Below are 18,406 nucleotides of genomic sequence, written 5' to 3' on the forward strand. Positions count from 1 at the left end.
TGCATTGTACTCTGTCAAACTTTTGCTATAGCTTGAGAACATACATATGTAGAACAGAACAAGAGGATGTTAGGTTATGATTATGAATCATACAATTTTAGCTTACATGTCTGGAATAGCAACCTAATTAATTGATTATATCGACCAAATTTAGTGAATCTCATTCCTTTTCGACAGCGAACACGCATCAGGAGACAAGTCTAAAGTAACAAACGCTAAAAATATAATACAAACGCATCCTGTCATGAACTTTTTCTTTCTTACTTTTAGGGAGAAAGTTGGTTCCGCATGTGGCACAAAAGTTGTCGTGTCAATTTGCCGACAATTGTTACAGTGTTGAGCTAATTGTGCATGACACAGTGCCCAATTTATTAATTATAGCACCCGACTGTCCCTAATTGGCCGATTTGTCAACATTTATCTTGACTTTGCCCCAAAATAATTTATGTGCCGTGTCGATTTTCATTCATTACATCACACGTTACGTATCCATCCAAATATCTATGTAGCACATTTTGCTATAGCCTTCTTGAGTACTAATTTGCAATCATGGCATGGTGAAAATGGACAAGTTTTTTCTCAAGGATTTTCTATAGACGATTACATACGTAACGTACGATGGCCATGTCTCAAATTCCCAATAAAATCTGCACTGGCTGGAATGGATTTCGTTCATATCCTGCAAAGCTAAATTGAAACGAGAATCCAATCCGATCTGACTGGACTCGGAGAGATTGCAATTTCACTTTATTTCGCCAAGTCGTTTTTTAACTAATAAATATTTAGCATTGCGGTATACGCAACGCAATCCACGAATAATTCAATTCAACGAAACTGTTCAAAGTTAAGTACAAGAAATGCAATGAGCTCATCCTCCTCGTACAAATAATAATACGCAGAAGTAGCCAGACTAATGAATTCTCTCTGCTCTTCTCTCTCGTTTGTGAGTGATTAATTTTAATTATGATGACTTTTCTTGGCTGATAAGACCAACACTTTTAGTTGAATAGTTAAAGTTAAGTGTGTTACGTTACGTAATAAGAAAATGGCGAAAATAGGGGAGTTTAGATTTGTACGGTGGGGAGAAAGTGAGGAGAAAGTTGATCTGGACAAGATAGTAAAAAGTACAATATTTTAATGAGTCAAATTATTAATTTAAAGCAAAAAATTGTAGTATTTAATTGCCAGTGATTGTTTAAGTCAATAATTAATACGTAATTTGAGAGAAAGGTTTTGAGTAAGTTGATGGAAAATATTTGTTTTTTAATGGAACAATTAAATATCTGTCCACTCTCTGACTGTGTCAACAATAAGTCAACCAAATTTCAATAAATCGTGACAGCTAATTTATTTAAAGGGTGATTTAAAACGAGGACAATAATAAAAATCTGTATAAACGAATACAAAAACAAAAATGTCGTCAATTCGTGGCCTTTGTGTGGCCTTTTCGTGCCTTCTTCTTCTCTCGTCCCCACCGGGGGGCGATGCTACGTTGCTAAAAGTCCTTTCAATCCTCAACCCCGACGAAGAACCAGTGTTTTCAACAAGCTGTAAATGGAATCAGGAATTGATGCGAAAATCTCCAGAAGATTTAGAGGTATTATTACACGTATCATATTATATGCAAATTAGTTGACCTTTTTGACTTGAACTTAATTAACTTTGCTATAGGGTCTCCTCGTCCATTCCTATCCTAAAGATGCCTGTTCTTCCATCGGCCCGCCGCCACTGCCGCCCTCATCCAACGGTAGTTATCCCATCGAACCTGACTGGATTTTAATAGCAACCTGGGACAGGGCCGATCGGTACTTTAAATATTTATACGTTGACCGAGAGTGACTGATTTGTAGACATGTATTATCGGTTTTCGAAACATGCAAAAACTAGGATTATTTCAAAAGTAAAATTAACTCGGTAGTAGCTCTGCCCATTCAAAAGTTATTGAAGATTGAAGTTTGACTGATTTCGAGATGCTATAAAAAAAGTTGGAAATTGGAAAACTTACTAACTTTTGAAGGGGCAGAACTACCGAGTTGATTTTACTTTTACAATAATCTAAATCTTTTGGTAGATTTGTATGCAAAAAATCTCGAGGGACATAATACGTAAACCGATAACACAAATATTGCTAAATTCCATCATACCAATCCACCGCAACGTGCTCTTCTCTTATCTGTCTCCAGATGCACCCTTATGACCAAATTGACCCTCGCGGACAAAGCAGGCTACTCCTCTGTCGTAATCCAGCTTGACGAAGATGACGACACCGTCGACACGGCCTTCTTTGCTGGGGACGATTGGGACAATAATCTCTCCATTTATCCCTGCCTCGTGTCCAGTCGGGATGGAAAACTTCTCTGGGCAAATTTCACCACGGATGAGTATGTCATGTCCTCCTCACGACTAGAAAACCTTACGCAATTTTAATTTAATCCCATTTTCTCCAGATACATTATCCGCTTTGAGGACGAATCCATCGACACGTGGACGAGACTTTTTATCACCACGTTTTTAGCCCTTATCGCCATCCTGTTGGCGATTGCGTTGAGCTACTGCGTCGTCCAGATGTTCATCCTGCTCGTGGTTTGGGTACGTACATAAATATGAGAAATTACCAAAAAGTGTACGAAAATTAAAAAAACTTCTATATGCAGATCCGAAACACGGTCGTCGACTATATCGAAACGCGTCGCTTAAACCGTCGCCGTCGCTTGCCGTCTAGTCAACTGAAACGAATCCCAGTGCAACAGTGGAGCTCTGCCATTCCGCAAGATATGTGCACAATTTGTCTCGAAAATTACGTAGATTTAGACAAAGTCCGCGTCCTTCCATGTTCACATGGTACGTATAAAAAAAGAATTACAGGAAATGAAATGGTGGCGTGGATATCAATCCGTACTAATTTTGATACCTACTTTTATTTAGTCTTCCATATGACCTGCATTGACCCCTGGCTGCTCAATCAGCGTCGCAAGTGTCCCAACTGCAAGAGAAAGATTGTCTTCCCGGAAGAGCCGTATGATTCAGATTCGTCCACGGAAGACGAGAGGACGCCCCTCCTTCGAAGGGAGACTGGTGGATCATCGTCACAATTAGACCACGCGCTTCCGGGCGGGTTAACGTTCACTTTCAACGAAAGCGTGAGTATATAGTTGAAAATTCGAAAAATTATCTCAAAATCTATGCAATTTTTTCTAAAATTCCATCATAATTTCTTTCCTGGCCGTAGGACTTTACCAACCAGCAGCAACCCATTTACCGTGCCATTCATCGCATGATGATCGAAGCCAACGCGCGTCAACGGGCCGCACAGGAGCAAAGGGTACAAAACCAGACGGCTCGCCGCCACTCTGCATCATCCCCAGGAGCAATAAGTCCCTTGCCGTCGACATCATCATCTTCTGCCTCCCCAATAAGTGCCGCCATCCTGCAGCACTCCATCCGACACAATCGCCTCTCCAGATTCTGTCCCAGAAAGCGACTCCCGCAAAGCTTATTCGGTGGTGGTGGTGGTGGAACTAGTTCTGCCACGGCCACCGCCTCCACGTCGACAAATTCCATTGATGGAGATTACCTCGAAGACACCACCGCCACAGGGGCAACGATGACAACAACCATCGGTCACGACAACCCCAGCTATTCTTCCCCATCGAGGAGTAATGAAGCCCACAACCGATTTCTGGCCGAGGGGATGCAAGCATATGAAGATTGCGGTGGCGGTGACGGCAACCATTGTACAAATGTTATGCAGACTCTGCAACGCTGTGACGAAACGGTGGCAAGCATAGAAGGCGAGGTGTGTGAAGTTTCACCCCAAAATGAAGTACAAGATGGACAAATTCATCAGTTTGGAGAATAAATTAAGTTACAAGTCATTCATTAAATATTGACTGCGACGAAGCGGAAGCTATAGGTCTGCTGGAAGATTTTGTTAAGTAGCTCATTTCATAAATATTTCACTAAATATCTTTCTCCAGTTTTCATTTAGTCAGTATTATTATGTAAATCCTCCACTTTTTACAGTGGTAGTTTGTAATAGCAGATCAGTAATAATAACAACTTTTGCAATAAGTTGTGGAACTTGGTGTACAGATTTTTGGAGATTGAATCAATATTTTTCGTGCGTGGTCGTGGTGCTGTGTGGTCTCGTATTTTTTACGTGACATTAATTCTTACTTTATCATACCCTTTTTGTGATAATTTTTATTTAAACATTTTATTTAACCCGAAATATTTACTGTGTGATACAAGTTTTGAGACTTTAATTTTTGTGATGTGATGATTTTAAATATCTGTAAATCTCAGAAATTTTATAGATTTAGTTACTCCTTTGATTAGGGTGCAGCTCCAAGTACTGAACTGAATAAATGAGAAATGCTTAGCTAGAGATTGAAAAAGTTGACCAAGAAATTCTGTGCAATTCAAATTTTACTCAAGTAAATATGTATTTGTCATGAAAGAAAATTGTGTAATAAAAAAATGACGAATATTTTATTCACCCGAAGTCATTCAAATCACAGAAAATTATCCGTAACAGTGGTGGGGGGAGTTGGGGGGACATTAGCATTGTGAGTGAGATAGAAAAGGGGGCTTATTAACATGCAAGATAGGATTTTTATAAATTTCTGAGGAGACTACATATGTCCCCCCTGCTTCCATATTTAGATTAGTTCTCGTTTTATTCTAAAACTTTTTTTTTATTTCGTATTTTGAAAAGAAAAATAAAGAAATTAGTTTACAATTCCATTCATAAAATATTTAGCTACTTACTGCTCGCTTATCGAATCTACATACATACACGCTTACTTATACTTTATTAAATACTCAAATACAGCACAAAGAACAATACGCGACTTAAAAAATCCACTTTATCAAACCATCAAGTAAACTATCTATCAAAACACAGTTGAAAATCATTTTCCACAACGTTCACAAATTTACATGCACCTATTTGCATACATGCAATAACATTAAGTAGTACAAATTTTGCGTGAAAAGTAATACTTCAATTTTGAAATTTTGATACTCTTAAATTCCTTAAAAATGAGGACGTTCATCTTTCTAATGCAAATACCATTTCAAACTGTGTAATTACTTAATTGAGATTCTTCCTCGGAATATACTACAAACTTGCAAATTACAAATAACAATTATCAAAAACAGAGTTTCTTCGGAAATTTTGTTTTATTAAAATCTGGTCAAACCTAAAAATTTTGATTGTGTGCTCATGTCCTTTTTAACATGGCTTCCGTTTCGCCGTTGGCGTTGGCGTTGGCGGAGGAGAGTCTGGAGGCGTCGATGGTGACGCCTTTGAGTGAGTCGCGGAAGGTGGGTCCTCTTCCCGAGAGGCGCGCCGCGGTCATGGCCATGATCGTGCGCACGTCCTCCTCCGAGTGCTCGATCAGCTCGGAAGCCGTCAGTTGCGACTCGGGCGCGAAGGGGTGATTGTTCTCGGAGAACATCCAGCTGTCCGGGTTCGGAATACGGCGACCAATTATCGTCTGAATCTCTTTCTGGATCACTTTACAAAAGTCGTCCAGCGGCTGAGAAGAAGGGAAAATTGGAAAGAAACCAGTTAAGGAGTAATCAAGTTTACTAAAATTAAATGTTCTCTGCTCAAGAAAAAATTAGCGTGCTCGAAAACTCATCACCAAAATTGGTAAAATCAGCACATTTCTCGCGTATTGGAATTTATTTCAAAATTCCGAAATTTATCGAAATCTGAATCAAAAATCGAATTAGTTTGAGTAAAAAAAATTACCAAATCGTTCGCATCATATCCGAAAGGGTTTTCTATGAGATAGAAAAATCAGTTAAAATTTGCACTCGAAATTCCGGAAATTCTAATCTAGTACATGCATAAAACACCCACCTATTTCCCAACCGATGCCCAAAATTCCGAGCAGTGCAAACCTAGACATACAAATTTACGAATTAGTATTTATGACGTATTTGCATATGTATAAGGTCATCATTTCCACTAACTTTGTAAACTACCCCAAACTATTTTATTTGTAAACTTTTCTCATAAAATTGGATGCATTTTCTACATGTGACATGGATTGTTTGAAAATTTAATACATTCATTAGAAATATTTGTCACTTCCACAATCTTGTAAATGTCTGACAAATTTGTCCCATAAGATTTGATTCATTTCCGATTATTTGAAAATCTGATAAAATTTGCACCAACGTAAATCGCCAAATTGGAAACATTTCCAAATACTTTTCATCTCATGGACGGTGCAGATTCCTTACAAGCTTTTCACATGAAATGAGATGCATTTCCTCCATGAATTATAATTTGAAAAAGTCTGACAAAATTCCTATTACAAATGGTAGAAGGAAGGGAGTAATTACGAGGCGAGTGTGACGGCTGGGATGGTGAACCAATTGAGGACTCCGACCAATTGGTAGGGGAGGGCGAGGAGGTAGAGCCACACGGCTTGGTGCAGATGCACCGAGTACGCCAACGGGATCGGCGTCCGCAGGATCCGCTCGAAAGCCGTCAAACAGTCAACCAACATCGTCAAGGCTGAAATTCAAACAACAATTCACAACTAAATTCATAATTCATGCATTTTCCGCAATTAATAAAATTGCGCAGATACTAGTATGTGCATGTTGTTTAGTATGTGCATGTTTATCAACATTTTGGGAGGGAGTACAAGATCAACTTTTTTTGGCAATATTTTCATAGGCTGGATTTTTATTGTTAGCTTGTGGCTTGCCTTGATTTATTGACTATCTTTTTGCATAAAAATGTGTGGCGCCTGGATAATTAGCGGCTCCATAATATAATGTTAAAAAATGCGAAATTGTGCAAAAACGTACGAGTTTGACTGTCTTGTATGATTTTTGCATAATTTTTGTATAATTTCCTATCTATATTTAAATAGTTTGATTATAATATAATATTCTTTAAATTGTACATAGGTACATATTTTACTATTTAGCTGAAGATTGGCAGTACAAGATAAATCGAAGTTCAAAATGCTGCGAAATATCTCGGAAGTTTTTTTGCTTAAACATTTTTCTTTAATTTCGGAAATTTCAGTAAACTTCAACTGTAAAAATTGTAAAACTTCCAAGTTCATAATTTTATTTGTAGTACAAACAAGAGTCAAATCATTCTTATAGATACTTTGATACTTGGTATCGAAAATCGAAAAATTCCGAAATGTTATAGAATAACTTGGAAGTTTTTATATCTACACTTTATTAAACTTCGAAAATTTCAGAAAATTTAAACCTAAAAAATATTATGTAGAAATTGTTAAAATTGTAAATGCAATTGTAAAACTTCCAAGTTCATAATTTTATTTGGAATACAAACAAGAGCCAAGTACACCGATTCTTGCAGGTAATTTGTGATAAATAGAAACAATCTAAAGCTTTGTAGCATAATTTGGAACTTTTTTAAATGTAAACTTTCTTTAATTTCGAAATTTTCAAAATTTGACATAATTTAAACATTTACCAATTAAATATGTACAACTTTCGAGTCACTAACTTTTATTGGGAAACTTATCCTATTTAAAATGACAATTTAGATTCAAGGATCGAGCCTCGGATAAGGTTATAATCAAGAAGAGATTTGACACCTTTAATTACTAAAGGCGTGGTTTTACTAATTATTAACAAAATTTATGCCTAAAAAATCTTTCCCCCGTCTTAAATATATTCCAATCTAGGTTTACATTTTTTAGCCAACATCGTGACCAGTATTTTTTTCTTCCTCTAAACACACCAACACCAACTAAACAGGCATCGATTCATTGTCGTAAAAGAAAATGTGTCCAAACATTTAGTATCGATCACATCACTGCATCACGAATTTGACCCTGTGGTTCGTGCCTCCTGGACACGTGGGTGCGCATTTACACGTTATGTTAAAAAATTATTTATTTGACACCTGAAACGAGCCTCCTTTCTTGGTGGTCATTCTTTGTTAACAAGTCGTTACATTGCTTAATACGTATGGGAATGAATAAATTAAGCGATTGGAAATTACCATGCAATGTTTTTTACTCCTCTCCACAAGAAACCACTAAATGATTGACTGCAAACTAATTACCACGTGAGAAGAATGTCTGGATTTGCATACATCTTGCCCAAATAACCAGATTTCTTTGACACAAAACTGGGAATATCCATGATTTTGCACAGTTTAATAAAAAAGGGATCACTTGTATCACGACGAGAAGCGAATTAAAACAGATCGGAATTCCAGACCGTGTAAAAAGATCCTCAGAACATCTAAGTGATTAGCATGTCTCATCTTTAATTATGCAAATTTTCATTGCAATCATATAAGCAGGCAATTATGTTGTAAAAATACTTGTCCCATTGTCATGTTCTTTCATGCACAGACACAAATCTATTGTCCATCTCGTCATTATTGACACTTTTTTTCCTTACGAATGAGAAATCGAATATATATAAATATTACTAATTTACTTGTGTACATATTTATTTGCACAGTGTACGCCGAAATAATTTCCATTTTCCATTCTTGTCATCTAACCATACATAAGACTAAAAAAATGCAAATACATATGTTACGTAAGTCGATAGAAATAAATGGTCAATCAGAAAGTTGATTATTCGTGCCCACTTTAAAAAATGGAGGATGTGTTTAATTTGGCCAAGTAGAGCGTTTCATACATTAATCTGCATGGGTGCTCGACCATTTTCGATTCGGTTATGTCATCCCATTCATTCATGCACGTGTTTTTTATCTGCCAAGCCAAAGGTGTGAACCAATTATAAAGAACGAAATGACGACCCCCTCCCGATGCATGGTTCAAACGTGTAGACAAATCGATCCTATTTGTATTTATATGCTTGACTACTTTTGACAACTCGTCATCAAATATCAGATTGGAATCATGGGAAGAAAATTGCTACACAATTCCAATCAAATCTGTCTTGATTGGATCGGAATAGTTATTTATAGCGTCTCACGTGCAAAAAAAGGTTACTGCAAATGATAACTTGTTGCATTTATATTTGCATTGTAAGCAGATGTCGTCTATCGCGGTAGAGTCACGTCTAATAAGAAATGGCAAAAATCTGGAATGGAAATTTTAAACTTTACAAGTTTACGTTATTAGAAATAATAATTGAAATTATAAATAGTATTTTCAAAAATACAGGTATGGCGTCATTTGTTGTGTGAAAGCTTGTAGTTCAAGTATAAAAATATTACCACAAAAAAATCGCGTCTTTTTCAACCGAAACTCCAAGGATGTGATATCACTTGCAAAATGTATGCATTTATATGACGTTAAATTATTTGCATTTTAAAATCTGCACTATTTCTACAATTACGTAGCTATTTTTGTGATGAATATTTTGATCATAACTGGAATATTGAAATCCAAATATCGAGTTGATGTAACATGTAACTTAACGTTCACACGGACGGAACCTAACATTGACATTGATAAGTGCAAAAAACTGGAGAATTAATTTATGGCGTAGAGAGTAGTCATATTTTTAAATCTGCACTGTACTTTTTTTGTGTGGGCCACGATTACGAAGTATAAATATCCTAATCGCATAGTGTTAATAACCTCGTTTTGTAGTGACAACAAAGCTATTTTTACGTCTGACAGGTCCTCATCCGTCATGTTAATTGCATGCAGTGGAGATTTGTAAAGGTACACATTATTCGTGATCTCATCACTTTGTCACGTCATAAACTTAGGTAATTTGAAAACCTGGCCTCCGTTTTAGTGTACAAATTCCAATAAAATTAGTACTAGACAAATATGCATATTCATTTTCAAACCATGCGGAATAAAAGTGTGCAAAAAAGTAAGACTGTGCAAAATTCCGACATCCTCTCCTTCCCAGTAAAACGAAAGAAACCATCACGTACCCAAAATTCTGAGACAAATTTCTCCTCGGATGAAGAAACAAAGAAACTTTTATGTCTTAATTGGATGGTTTCTTTGTCTTCCAAAATGGTACGCTGCATGGCTGGTTTGGGTTGCATGACCAAATTATCATTGTTTAATGCCACGATTTGATCGGTTGTATGCTTAGTTTATATGACATCTCAAAATCTTTTACGTGGAGAACAACCCAACCAAAACTATCATGATTTTGATATCTTTAATAATTTCCTCCCAGTTTTTTTCCTCTTTATGTACATCATTCACATCATCATATCACATTATTTTCTCAACAAAAAAATTTTACACTTTGTCAAGCCCGAACTATGTAGGAACTCGTTTATTTGCAATATTTCGAAATTTAAATATTCCTTGAATCAAGTTATAATTGGATTCGTACATACAATGTATATTCAAAATTTCGACTGCATCCGATAGGTTTAAAGAGACTTATCGAGATAAAGGAAGGACAGAGACTCAAATATACGCAATTTCGTACTCTGCAAATTATGTAGTAAATGACATAAGACTGACACATACACAAAAACGCCTTAATTCCATAAGCCTTCATTCCAGCTAACAATTTGTACATGAGACGGACAGACATACAGACACATTTTTTCCATCAGGCTTCATTCCGGCTAAAAATTAGTAAGTGCAGATGTCGTAATAAAACTGATGTAACTCGCCACTTTCACATTCATATCGTACCCTGAGAACTCTTTCGTATGAATTTAGTCGTCCAGTCATCCTCCCACCCACCGACGGGTTTTATCCATCGTGTCATGTCATTTTGGCAAATTGTGCATTGTTTGAGCATAAATTTCTCGTGACGAATGCGAGAATGCAGTCAACCATTCCACGAGTACGCCATTCGCATTCCACTTTAGCAATTTTGGAGAAGAAGACACGCACACGAAAAGTTCTGAGAAGAAGATGAACAACAAAAAGATTTATTATTCTGCATCCTCGTCAAGAAGAGAGGATGATGATGATGAGCCCCCATTTTTAGGCATTCTCAATTCTACTTACTCTAATAACGAACAAAAAAGGATTACATCCAGCCATAAAATAAAATTCTGCGGAGGTCCATCTTCACCAAAGTGCGAGTTGTAACAAATGCCAATGAATTTCATCTTGAAATTATTGGCCTTCGAGATGTGGTGGAGGTGGAAAGTCACACTTGAAAACTGGAATTTTTCACTCCGCCAGCCAAAGAGTAATTCTCGATAATAATAAAAAAGCCGTCTCGTTAAAAGCTGATGGGATTAAAATGTGTCTTATGTATGTATGTATCAGTATGGACAACAATGTGGATATTTTGATTAGTTTAACTATGTACATCTGGGCAAAATTGAGTTTTTGTTCGAGTTTTACGCCAAACTCGGCAAATTTTCGGGAGACGATAAATTACTCAATTTTTAATGTGGAATTATGTAGATATGCATTTGCTAAAATCGTAACTTTTAATAAAATTATGGGACACTATAGCGTCATAGGTGTAAATGGTAAGGAGTTAATGAATTTATATTCTGAGGAGTAAAATTGATCTCGGGGTTCAATTTGGATGGAACTGAAAAGTAATGTTTAATAAAAACTGGAAATTTTAACTCGACTAGAGAATAATCAAAGAGATTCTCGACAATGACAAAAAAAAATCCGGCTCGTTAAAAGTTGATGGAAAACGATGCGATTCTTTGAAAGTAGTAATTCTAGTATACCTTGGTAAGTGTAAATTTTAATATGTGAATGATCCGAAATTCATGAGTGGAGGATAAATTAGGCAGTTTGGTAATAAAATATATTTTATGAAAATCCCAGCTTTTAATAAAATTGCGAGATATTCCAGTCTGAAAGTAACTGGAAGAAGATCTGCGAAATACGTGTTGCGTAAATATTTTGCATGTTACAATTAAAAAATTAAGAATACAAACCTAACTTTAATGAAATTTTGTAAAAATTGGGCTTCGCAAAAATATGTACCTGTAGATAAGTAATGTTTGCCTGCTTATTTTGAAACTTCCTATTATTTCAAATTGCAAATTATTTAGCAATTAGGCGGAAAAATCTATTATTATTTCTTCTGATGCAAAAATTACTTAATTTTGTGTTATTAAACTACAGATTAACGTACTTAATTTTGTGTTATTAAACTACAGATTAACGTACTTAATTTTGTGTTATTAAACTACAGATTAACGTAAACATTTAATTTTGTCAGACTGTGATGTCAATTTGGATTTTTTTTTGTTTAATGTTTTTTTAATTTTAAAATTTTAAAATTTATTTTTTTTACATACGGTGTAAAATTTTCGCATGTATTTTTTAGAGTTCATTTTTGAGCATGTACACATTTTCATTTATCGTAACTACTAAATTGTTTAAAAGCTTTTAATTAATAATTCTAATACTACTTGAACGAACCCTTTAACACCTCGACTCATTATAAAATTGGCACTTAAATAATTTCTCATTAATTCCTAATTAAATATTTAACAGGAACTCCTCTCTTGAAATCCAGACACAATTTCTGGTTACCACTCTTACAGTCTTACACGTGGTTCTAATGAATTTGTTGATTGTCACCAGGCCACAAAAAGTCATTATGCAAATAACTATTATATAACACCTCTCTTTTTTCCTGCTCAAGTCAAGTCCTCTTCAAATTTAGGTAAGTAGCTCTTTAATCGATATTTACCGACTCCTACGCATATTTTAAGGCTCATCTCCATTTTAAATTTATAGAAAACCACGCTATTTTGTTTACCGTTCAAAAAACGGTTTCAATAAATTAATGCTTTTTAAAAAACAAAATTCCACACGTTTCACATCATACAATGCAAAATTGCATATCCACGAACCAAAAATACTTTTGCGTGCGATTTTTTTGACACGCAAACTAGCAATTAAATTGCACATATACATTTCATTTACCATGAAAATGGGGCAGTAAAGTAATTACAAAAACGGGGCTCATTACCACAGGGCGGCTATGTATTTCCGAAAAATCGCTAAAATATATATTCAACGGTTACGAAAGAAAGACGAAATATTTACGAATTATATAAGAACAAAACCATAAGAATATAAATTTTCGCAAAATTCGTATTTATGAATGTAGGTAAATTGTCTAGATTTTTTGTGGTCGAATTTCTTTAAGCAAAAAAAATTGTCTCGTATCGTTGAAATAGTTATCTCTATTTCTATTTCATAATGTCTAAAATACATATTTACGTATTTTTCGGAAATAATAACGGAATTATTTCTAAAAACCGAGAAATACATGACAAAATGTGGAAACATTTTGGAATTTTTGTGATCTATGCGACTTAGGGAACACAAAAGTTTGGCCGTCGGCTATTCACTCGAATAAAAGTTTAAATCAAATCAAATCGGTTGTTATCATATGAAAAAGTTGGAAATAAATACATATCTATCCGCACTTTGATCATTACATGAAATAGTTCTTGCCGGCTGAATTAGCGAATAAACAATTAACTTTTGATGGTACTGACCATTATTCATGACGGTTAGGGTCGAGGGGTCGATGAGGTCGCGATCCTTGACACTTTTAATGTACGAGGCGATATAGTAGCTCAACTCGATCGGGATGTTCGTCGGCGTCTGCAATTTCATAACATCGTTCCCCTTTTCGGGATGAACATTGGCTTTTCAAATCTCAAATTTACTTTCTTTGACAAAAAATGGTTTTCTAAATTGTGAAAAAATGGGAAAAAAGAAAGTATTTTTGTGGCAAAGAAAGCTGGAAGAAAATTTTTGTGTTTTTTATTATTTATTTCGCGACTCGTTGTTCTTTGTTTTAATAATTTGCAAATTGTTAATTAATTACTTAATTAATTACGGAAAAAATTGGGAACAAATTGTGAAAAAGAAACGATTATTTGGCAAAGAAAGCTAGAAATATTTGAAAATTATTACTTATGAAAATTCTGCTTAGTTTTCTTTCATTGACAAAAAATTGGGGAAAACGAAAGATTATTTTGACAAAGAAAGTTAGAAATATTTGTACTTTTAAAATTCGTGACTCGCTGTTCTTTATTTAATTTGCAAATTATTACTTATTAATTATATGCAAATTTTGTTGTTAGTAAAACTGCACTCTACCCACCCACCGACCGACCCACGCCACGCGTAGCATATTTTTCAGAACAGACGACCCCGAATTAAATTTGTCAAAAGCATACCACGACATCGTAGGCGGTCAAGGAGCCCTCTTTCTTCTTGAGCGGAGGTTTCACCACGGGCGTCCCCGGCGCCGAGTCCCTCGATGCCGAACGTCGCCGCGTTTCGGCAAAGTCCTCCTCCTGCATTTCCAAGGGCTGGTTGGAACTCGGCGTGGAGAACCGGGGAATGTGACTGATAAGTTCTTTCAGGTCCTGCGAAAAACTCAATTAGCTAACGCAATCTCTCATCACCAAAATCAACACATTTTTAATCAGTTTTCGGCTCTGGGAATTTCTTTTAAAATTCTGGGCGACATAATCACTTCAGCAATTTGATTAATAGAATTGCGGTGAATTTTATAAGCAAGTTTGGATGAGTTACAATTTTTCTGAAGGCTTAAGATCTTTAAGAAATGTCAAAATCTAGAGTTTATATTTTTAAATTGGCAACGACTTGGTCTGGAAATTTCTCGTCCAGAATTTTGAAATAAATTCCCAGAGCCGAGAGAAATGCTTAAAAATCTACTTATTTGAACGATGAATCATTGAGTCCTAAGTTAATTAAATGGATAATTAGTTAATTGATTATTTACGTCTTCATCGTAAGAGTACTCTTCTCGCAAGTAGTTTTTGGTGGCGTAAGAGAAGGCGAGGAGGAGATTGATGGCGGACGCCTTTTCCACCACGTCCTTCGACCCACTGCCTTCAGTCTCTTTGATCATGACCCAAATGCACCTGGTCAAAGTTCGGATAGCCAGGGTCATCGTCGACCAGATTTTGCGACCTTCCCAGTACCTGAGCAAATACAGAGGAATGCAAACTTTGTGCAATTTTTAAACAAGTTTAATAGTAAAAGTTGTTCGTATTCTCTGCTAATTTATTTAAGAAATTGTTCAATTTCTGTGCAAAATATAAAACTAAAAATAAAACAACTTATTTTATCAAACTGCCATTATGCGTAACATTTCTTTAAAAATTAGCGTATTTTGACTGGTCACTGGATTATTTGTTATCTGCAATTCTACATACTTGAACTAGAAATATAAGAAATGTGTGAATTTTTTGCGACCAAACTTGGCATTATCTCCGTCTGTGTAGCAGAGCCATTTATTTATTCGTATATACGAGTTAATCTCCCCCCTTGATCTTTATTATCATGGAGATTGACTAACCTGTCATAGGCCGTGTTTGTCCTAAAGACGAGGAGCAAACCGGTCACCACGCCCAAAACTGGGATCTGAAAGAAAGGTAAGCATTCAAACCTTGTTTAGTCTGCAAAAGTTTATGACACGACGCGATACCGCATTTAAAACTATATTTCCTAGCAATGGAGGTCTCCCAGCATACATATGCTCTCGTATTTCGACAAACTAGTGTCAATCGATCACAAATTTTGAAAAGCCACGATCTCCCAATGGGCACGTTTGGCAGAGATATTCGCATCCAAAGAGGAGAAAACGTGCAGTAAATTTGGAGAGTGCAAAACTTGTCGAACTTTAGGGTGCGATTTCTCCTCTTCGGATGCGAATATCTCTGCTAAACCTGCACATTGGGAGATTATGTCTTTTCCAAATTTCATACTAATTAAACTTGTGATCGATTGACACTAAAATCGGAGGGCACCGGCTGGGAGACCTCCATTCTAAGAAAAGTGACAGACCAGGGTTTGGGGGAAGTTCATCCTGAAGCCGTCGACATAGTTGTGAATGGCGACGATGGCGGCGGTGTAGGACGCCATGAGGATTATCTGCCACCAAATGTTCAGAATCACCGTGCCTCCCACGCGGAACATGAGTGGGCGTGACATGATGATGGATATCGATAACCACACCAAAAAACAAAACTAATCTCACTTTCCCCCCAGAATTAATTATCACGACCACACGCTTGTCAATCGCTGAACAATTTTACTTTTATATTTTCCTTATGATGATACAAGAAAACTTATCACGTCGTAATCTTAGTAATTTTAAACAGGCATTAAAAAACAGTGCTGAGTATGAGATTCCAATTAAGACTTAAACTTGGAGACCCAAACTACCACAAAAATTGAGAAATGCTTAATCCTGCTGAAATAAAACTTGGCAGTTACGACAGAAAATATTTATGTGGCAAGTTCTCTCTCAACTAATCCACAATTTTTGCCAAAAATTATGCAAGTAAGTAAAATCTCACAATTTTGTATCAAGACTTTTAATTCCACACTCTCACTTTTTACTTGATGCACACTTTGTTAAGTCCACTTCTGCACTTTAAATTGTACCAAATTAATTAGACCCACACAAATTAGATCGTCTCACTCACACGTGTAACATGACATACGGTACGATACATAAAGTGCAGAATTACTATGAAAAGCCACGTTGTTCCCTTGCATGCAGAAGTGGACTGGCCACAACCACAATGAACCACTATGCAAAGACGACTAACAGAGACCAAATAATTTCGGCAAGTTGCATAAGTAGTTGATCACACGAAAAACGAGCTTTTTTACTATCCATCCATCCACACCACCAACTAAAAAGCAGATCTACCTGTTATTCAGCCAGGTAGAGGATCTCGTCTTGATTTCGGCCGCAACAATACTTTGCATCCAGCAGAAATCCATTCTCTCTGCAGATGTGGGATTCCTCTCGTCTCTCAAATAATCACAAAAGTATGTACCAAATCCCCACCGCCTACACGTTTTTTTCTCGCAAAACTAGTCAGTCAAATCCAATTCATGGAACAGCAAAGCCCTCACGTCGACGTGGTGGTGGTACCAGCCAAATAGCGCCTTTGTTTTGCGAGTTTGGAATTTTAAGAGGAATTATGATGATGATCAAGTTGTAAGAAAGATGACCGAACGAAACGACGGGTCGTCATTATTTTCATAAGATTCGAACACTGGACATATCTACAAGAGTTTCACGTACCTTCACCTCAGACTCAGACTGCGAAAAAACAACATCATCACCATTACAATATATTATTAATGAGTGAGTGAGTTGCATTATACGGCATTTTTTAGTCAGCACATCATCATTATCCACTTGCATAAGAGGAGGAAGGACCCAGACCGAGGGCGAATTGGTGGTCACAAGAAAGATGCGCAAAATATTTTATTTTATTTTACGGGAGTAACCGGTTACTTTACTAATTTTATTTCATTCCATACGTCTTGTCAAAATTATGACTGGTTTTGGCTGCGCTTTTGGTTTGGTTTTGGTTTGGTGGTGTGGTTTCATGGTGGTGGAGATAAGTTGCGAAATGTGGTTGGCTTTGATCCGAGAGGATAAAATATTGGATAAAAATCCTTATTTGTTTATCAGACGATGAAATCTGGTCTGGTTGAAGACAGTTTTTTTTACGGATTTAGCAACGGAATGGGTTTTACGTAGTAGAAATAATTTTAATATGGAAAAATTTTTGTAAGGATGAAACGCCGATATTTTTCAAGTAGGATTTTAGATATATTGAAAATTTGATACAGATTTATTTCTTTGTGGTCTGATTGTAATTTTTAATAGCACACCAACCGATCGGACGGTGTTGGGAGATCAATTCACCTCTAATTTCTAAATCTGTGTGAGAATTATCTAACTCACCTATTATTTTACTTTATTTTGAATATTTTACGAGTTTTTTATACTTTAAAAAAATGATATTATGAAAAATTACAAGTTGCGTTACAAGTTGAACCTTTAATTGCGCTTTAAATTGTGCACGCTAAAAGTTTACGCGATACTTTACAAGTCAGATTTCTCGCAATTGTTCTATCATGCATAATTCCAGTCTTGAAAATTTGTGTAGAATTTTATTGGCCAGCAAAAACTTGTCCCTTATTAACAAACAACTTCCCAGCTTGGGAACGTAGGTATTAATCAGGTTAAGACTTTAATTTCCACATAAATTCTGCAGTAATTTTCTGCAGCAGAAATTTTTGCATGTTCATCTTCTTTCTTATAAATCTGCCGTTGGGACAAGGTTATTCTGGAGACTCGTTTTGGTCGACATCTTAATAACAATGTGCCCTCCATCCATGAGAATGAATCTCTTTCCTGCAATTATCGTAATTTTATGCAGAATCTAATTCCACTTGTGTATGTATCCAGTCAATGTCAAACTCGAGTCCACTTTTATTTACGACGCGACACGGCATTCTCGCTGTTTAAACTGCAGTCATAAAAGCAAAACCGCAAAATTCAGAGACAAATTCATGTGCACATCCAATGGTTAAATTCGTACATTATTTTTCTCATTGATTTTTTTGCACACTTCATCTTTAGCAAAACTGAAATAAAACCGCAAAATTCAGAGACAAATTTATATATCCAGCAA

General features: G+C 36.0%; 2 protein-coding genes across 3 annotated transcripts; one reads left to right on the top strand and one right to left on the bottom strand.

Moving 5' to 3' along the window:
- Nucleotides 1-613: 613 nt before the first annotated feature.
- LOC110862311 (receptor homology region, transmembrane domain- and RING domain-containing protein 6) lies at nt 614-4,489 on the top strand. The gene is made up of 7 exons (XM_022111490.2): nt 614-1,597; nt 1,672-1,805; nt 2,184-2,381; nt 2,448-2,589; nt 2,655-2,841; nt 2,926-3,140; nt 3,230-4,489. The coding sequence occupies exons 1-7, from the start codon at nt 1,415-1,417 to the stop codon at nt 3,857-3,859; spliced, it is 1,689 nt and encodes a 562-aa protein (XP_021967182.1). The 5' UTR covers nt 614-1,414; the 3' UTR covers nt 3,860-4,489.
- A 181-nt stretch (nt 4,490-4,670) lies between these two features.
- LOC110862312 (UPF0187 protein sll1024) lies at nt 4,671-16,577 on the bottom strand. 2 transcript variants are annotated; one of them, XM_022111491.2, is made up of 9 exons: nt 15,747-16,577; nt 15,259-15,323; nt 14,680-14,881; nt 14,108-14,299; nt 13,418-13,550; nt 6,361-6,535; nt 5,873-5,913; nt 5,762-5,793; nt 4,671-5,543 (listed from the first exon to the last, which is right to left on the bottom strand). In XM_022111491.2, exons 1-9 carry the CDS (start codon nt 15,891-15,893, stop codon nt 5,226-5,228), a joined length of 1,305 nt encoding a protein of 434 aa, XP_021967183.1. In that variant the 5' UTR covers nt 15,894-16,577; the 3' UTR covers nt 4,671-5,225. The 2 variants fall into 2 exon arrangements, with proteins under 2 accessions (XP_021967183.1, XP_021967184.1); XM_022111492.2 differs by having other exon boundaries at nt 13,418-13,526; nt 15,747-16,575.
- Between the last annotated feature and the right edge of the window lie 1,829 nt (nt 16,578-18,406).

This window comes from Folsomia candida, unplaced genomic scaffold, assembly GCF_002217175.1.
Source record: "Folsomia candida strain VU population unplaced genomic scaffold, ASM221717v1 Fcan01_Sc054, whole genome shotgun sequence".
In the NCBI taxonomy this organism is placed as follows: Eukaryota; Metazoa; Arthropoda; class Collembola; order Entomobryomorpha; family Isotomidae; genus Folsomia; species Folsomia candida.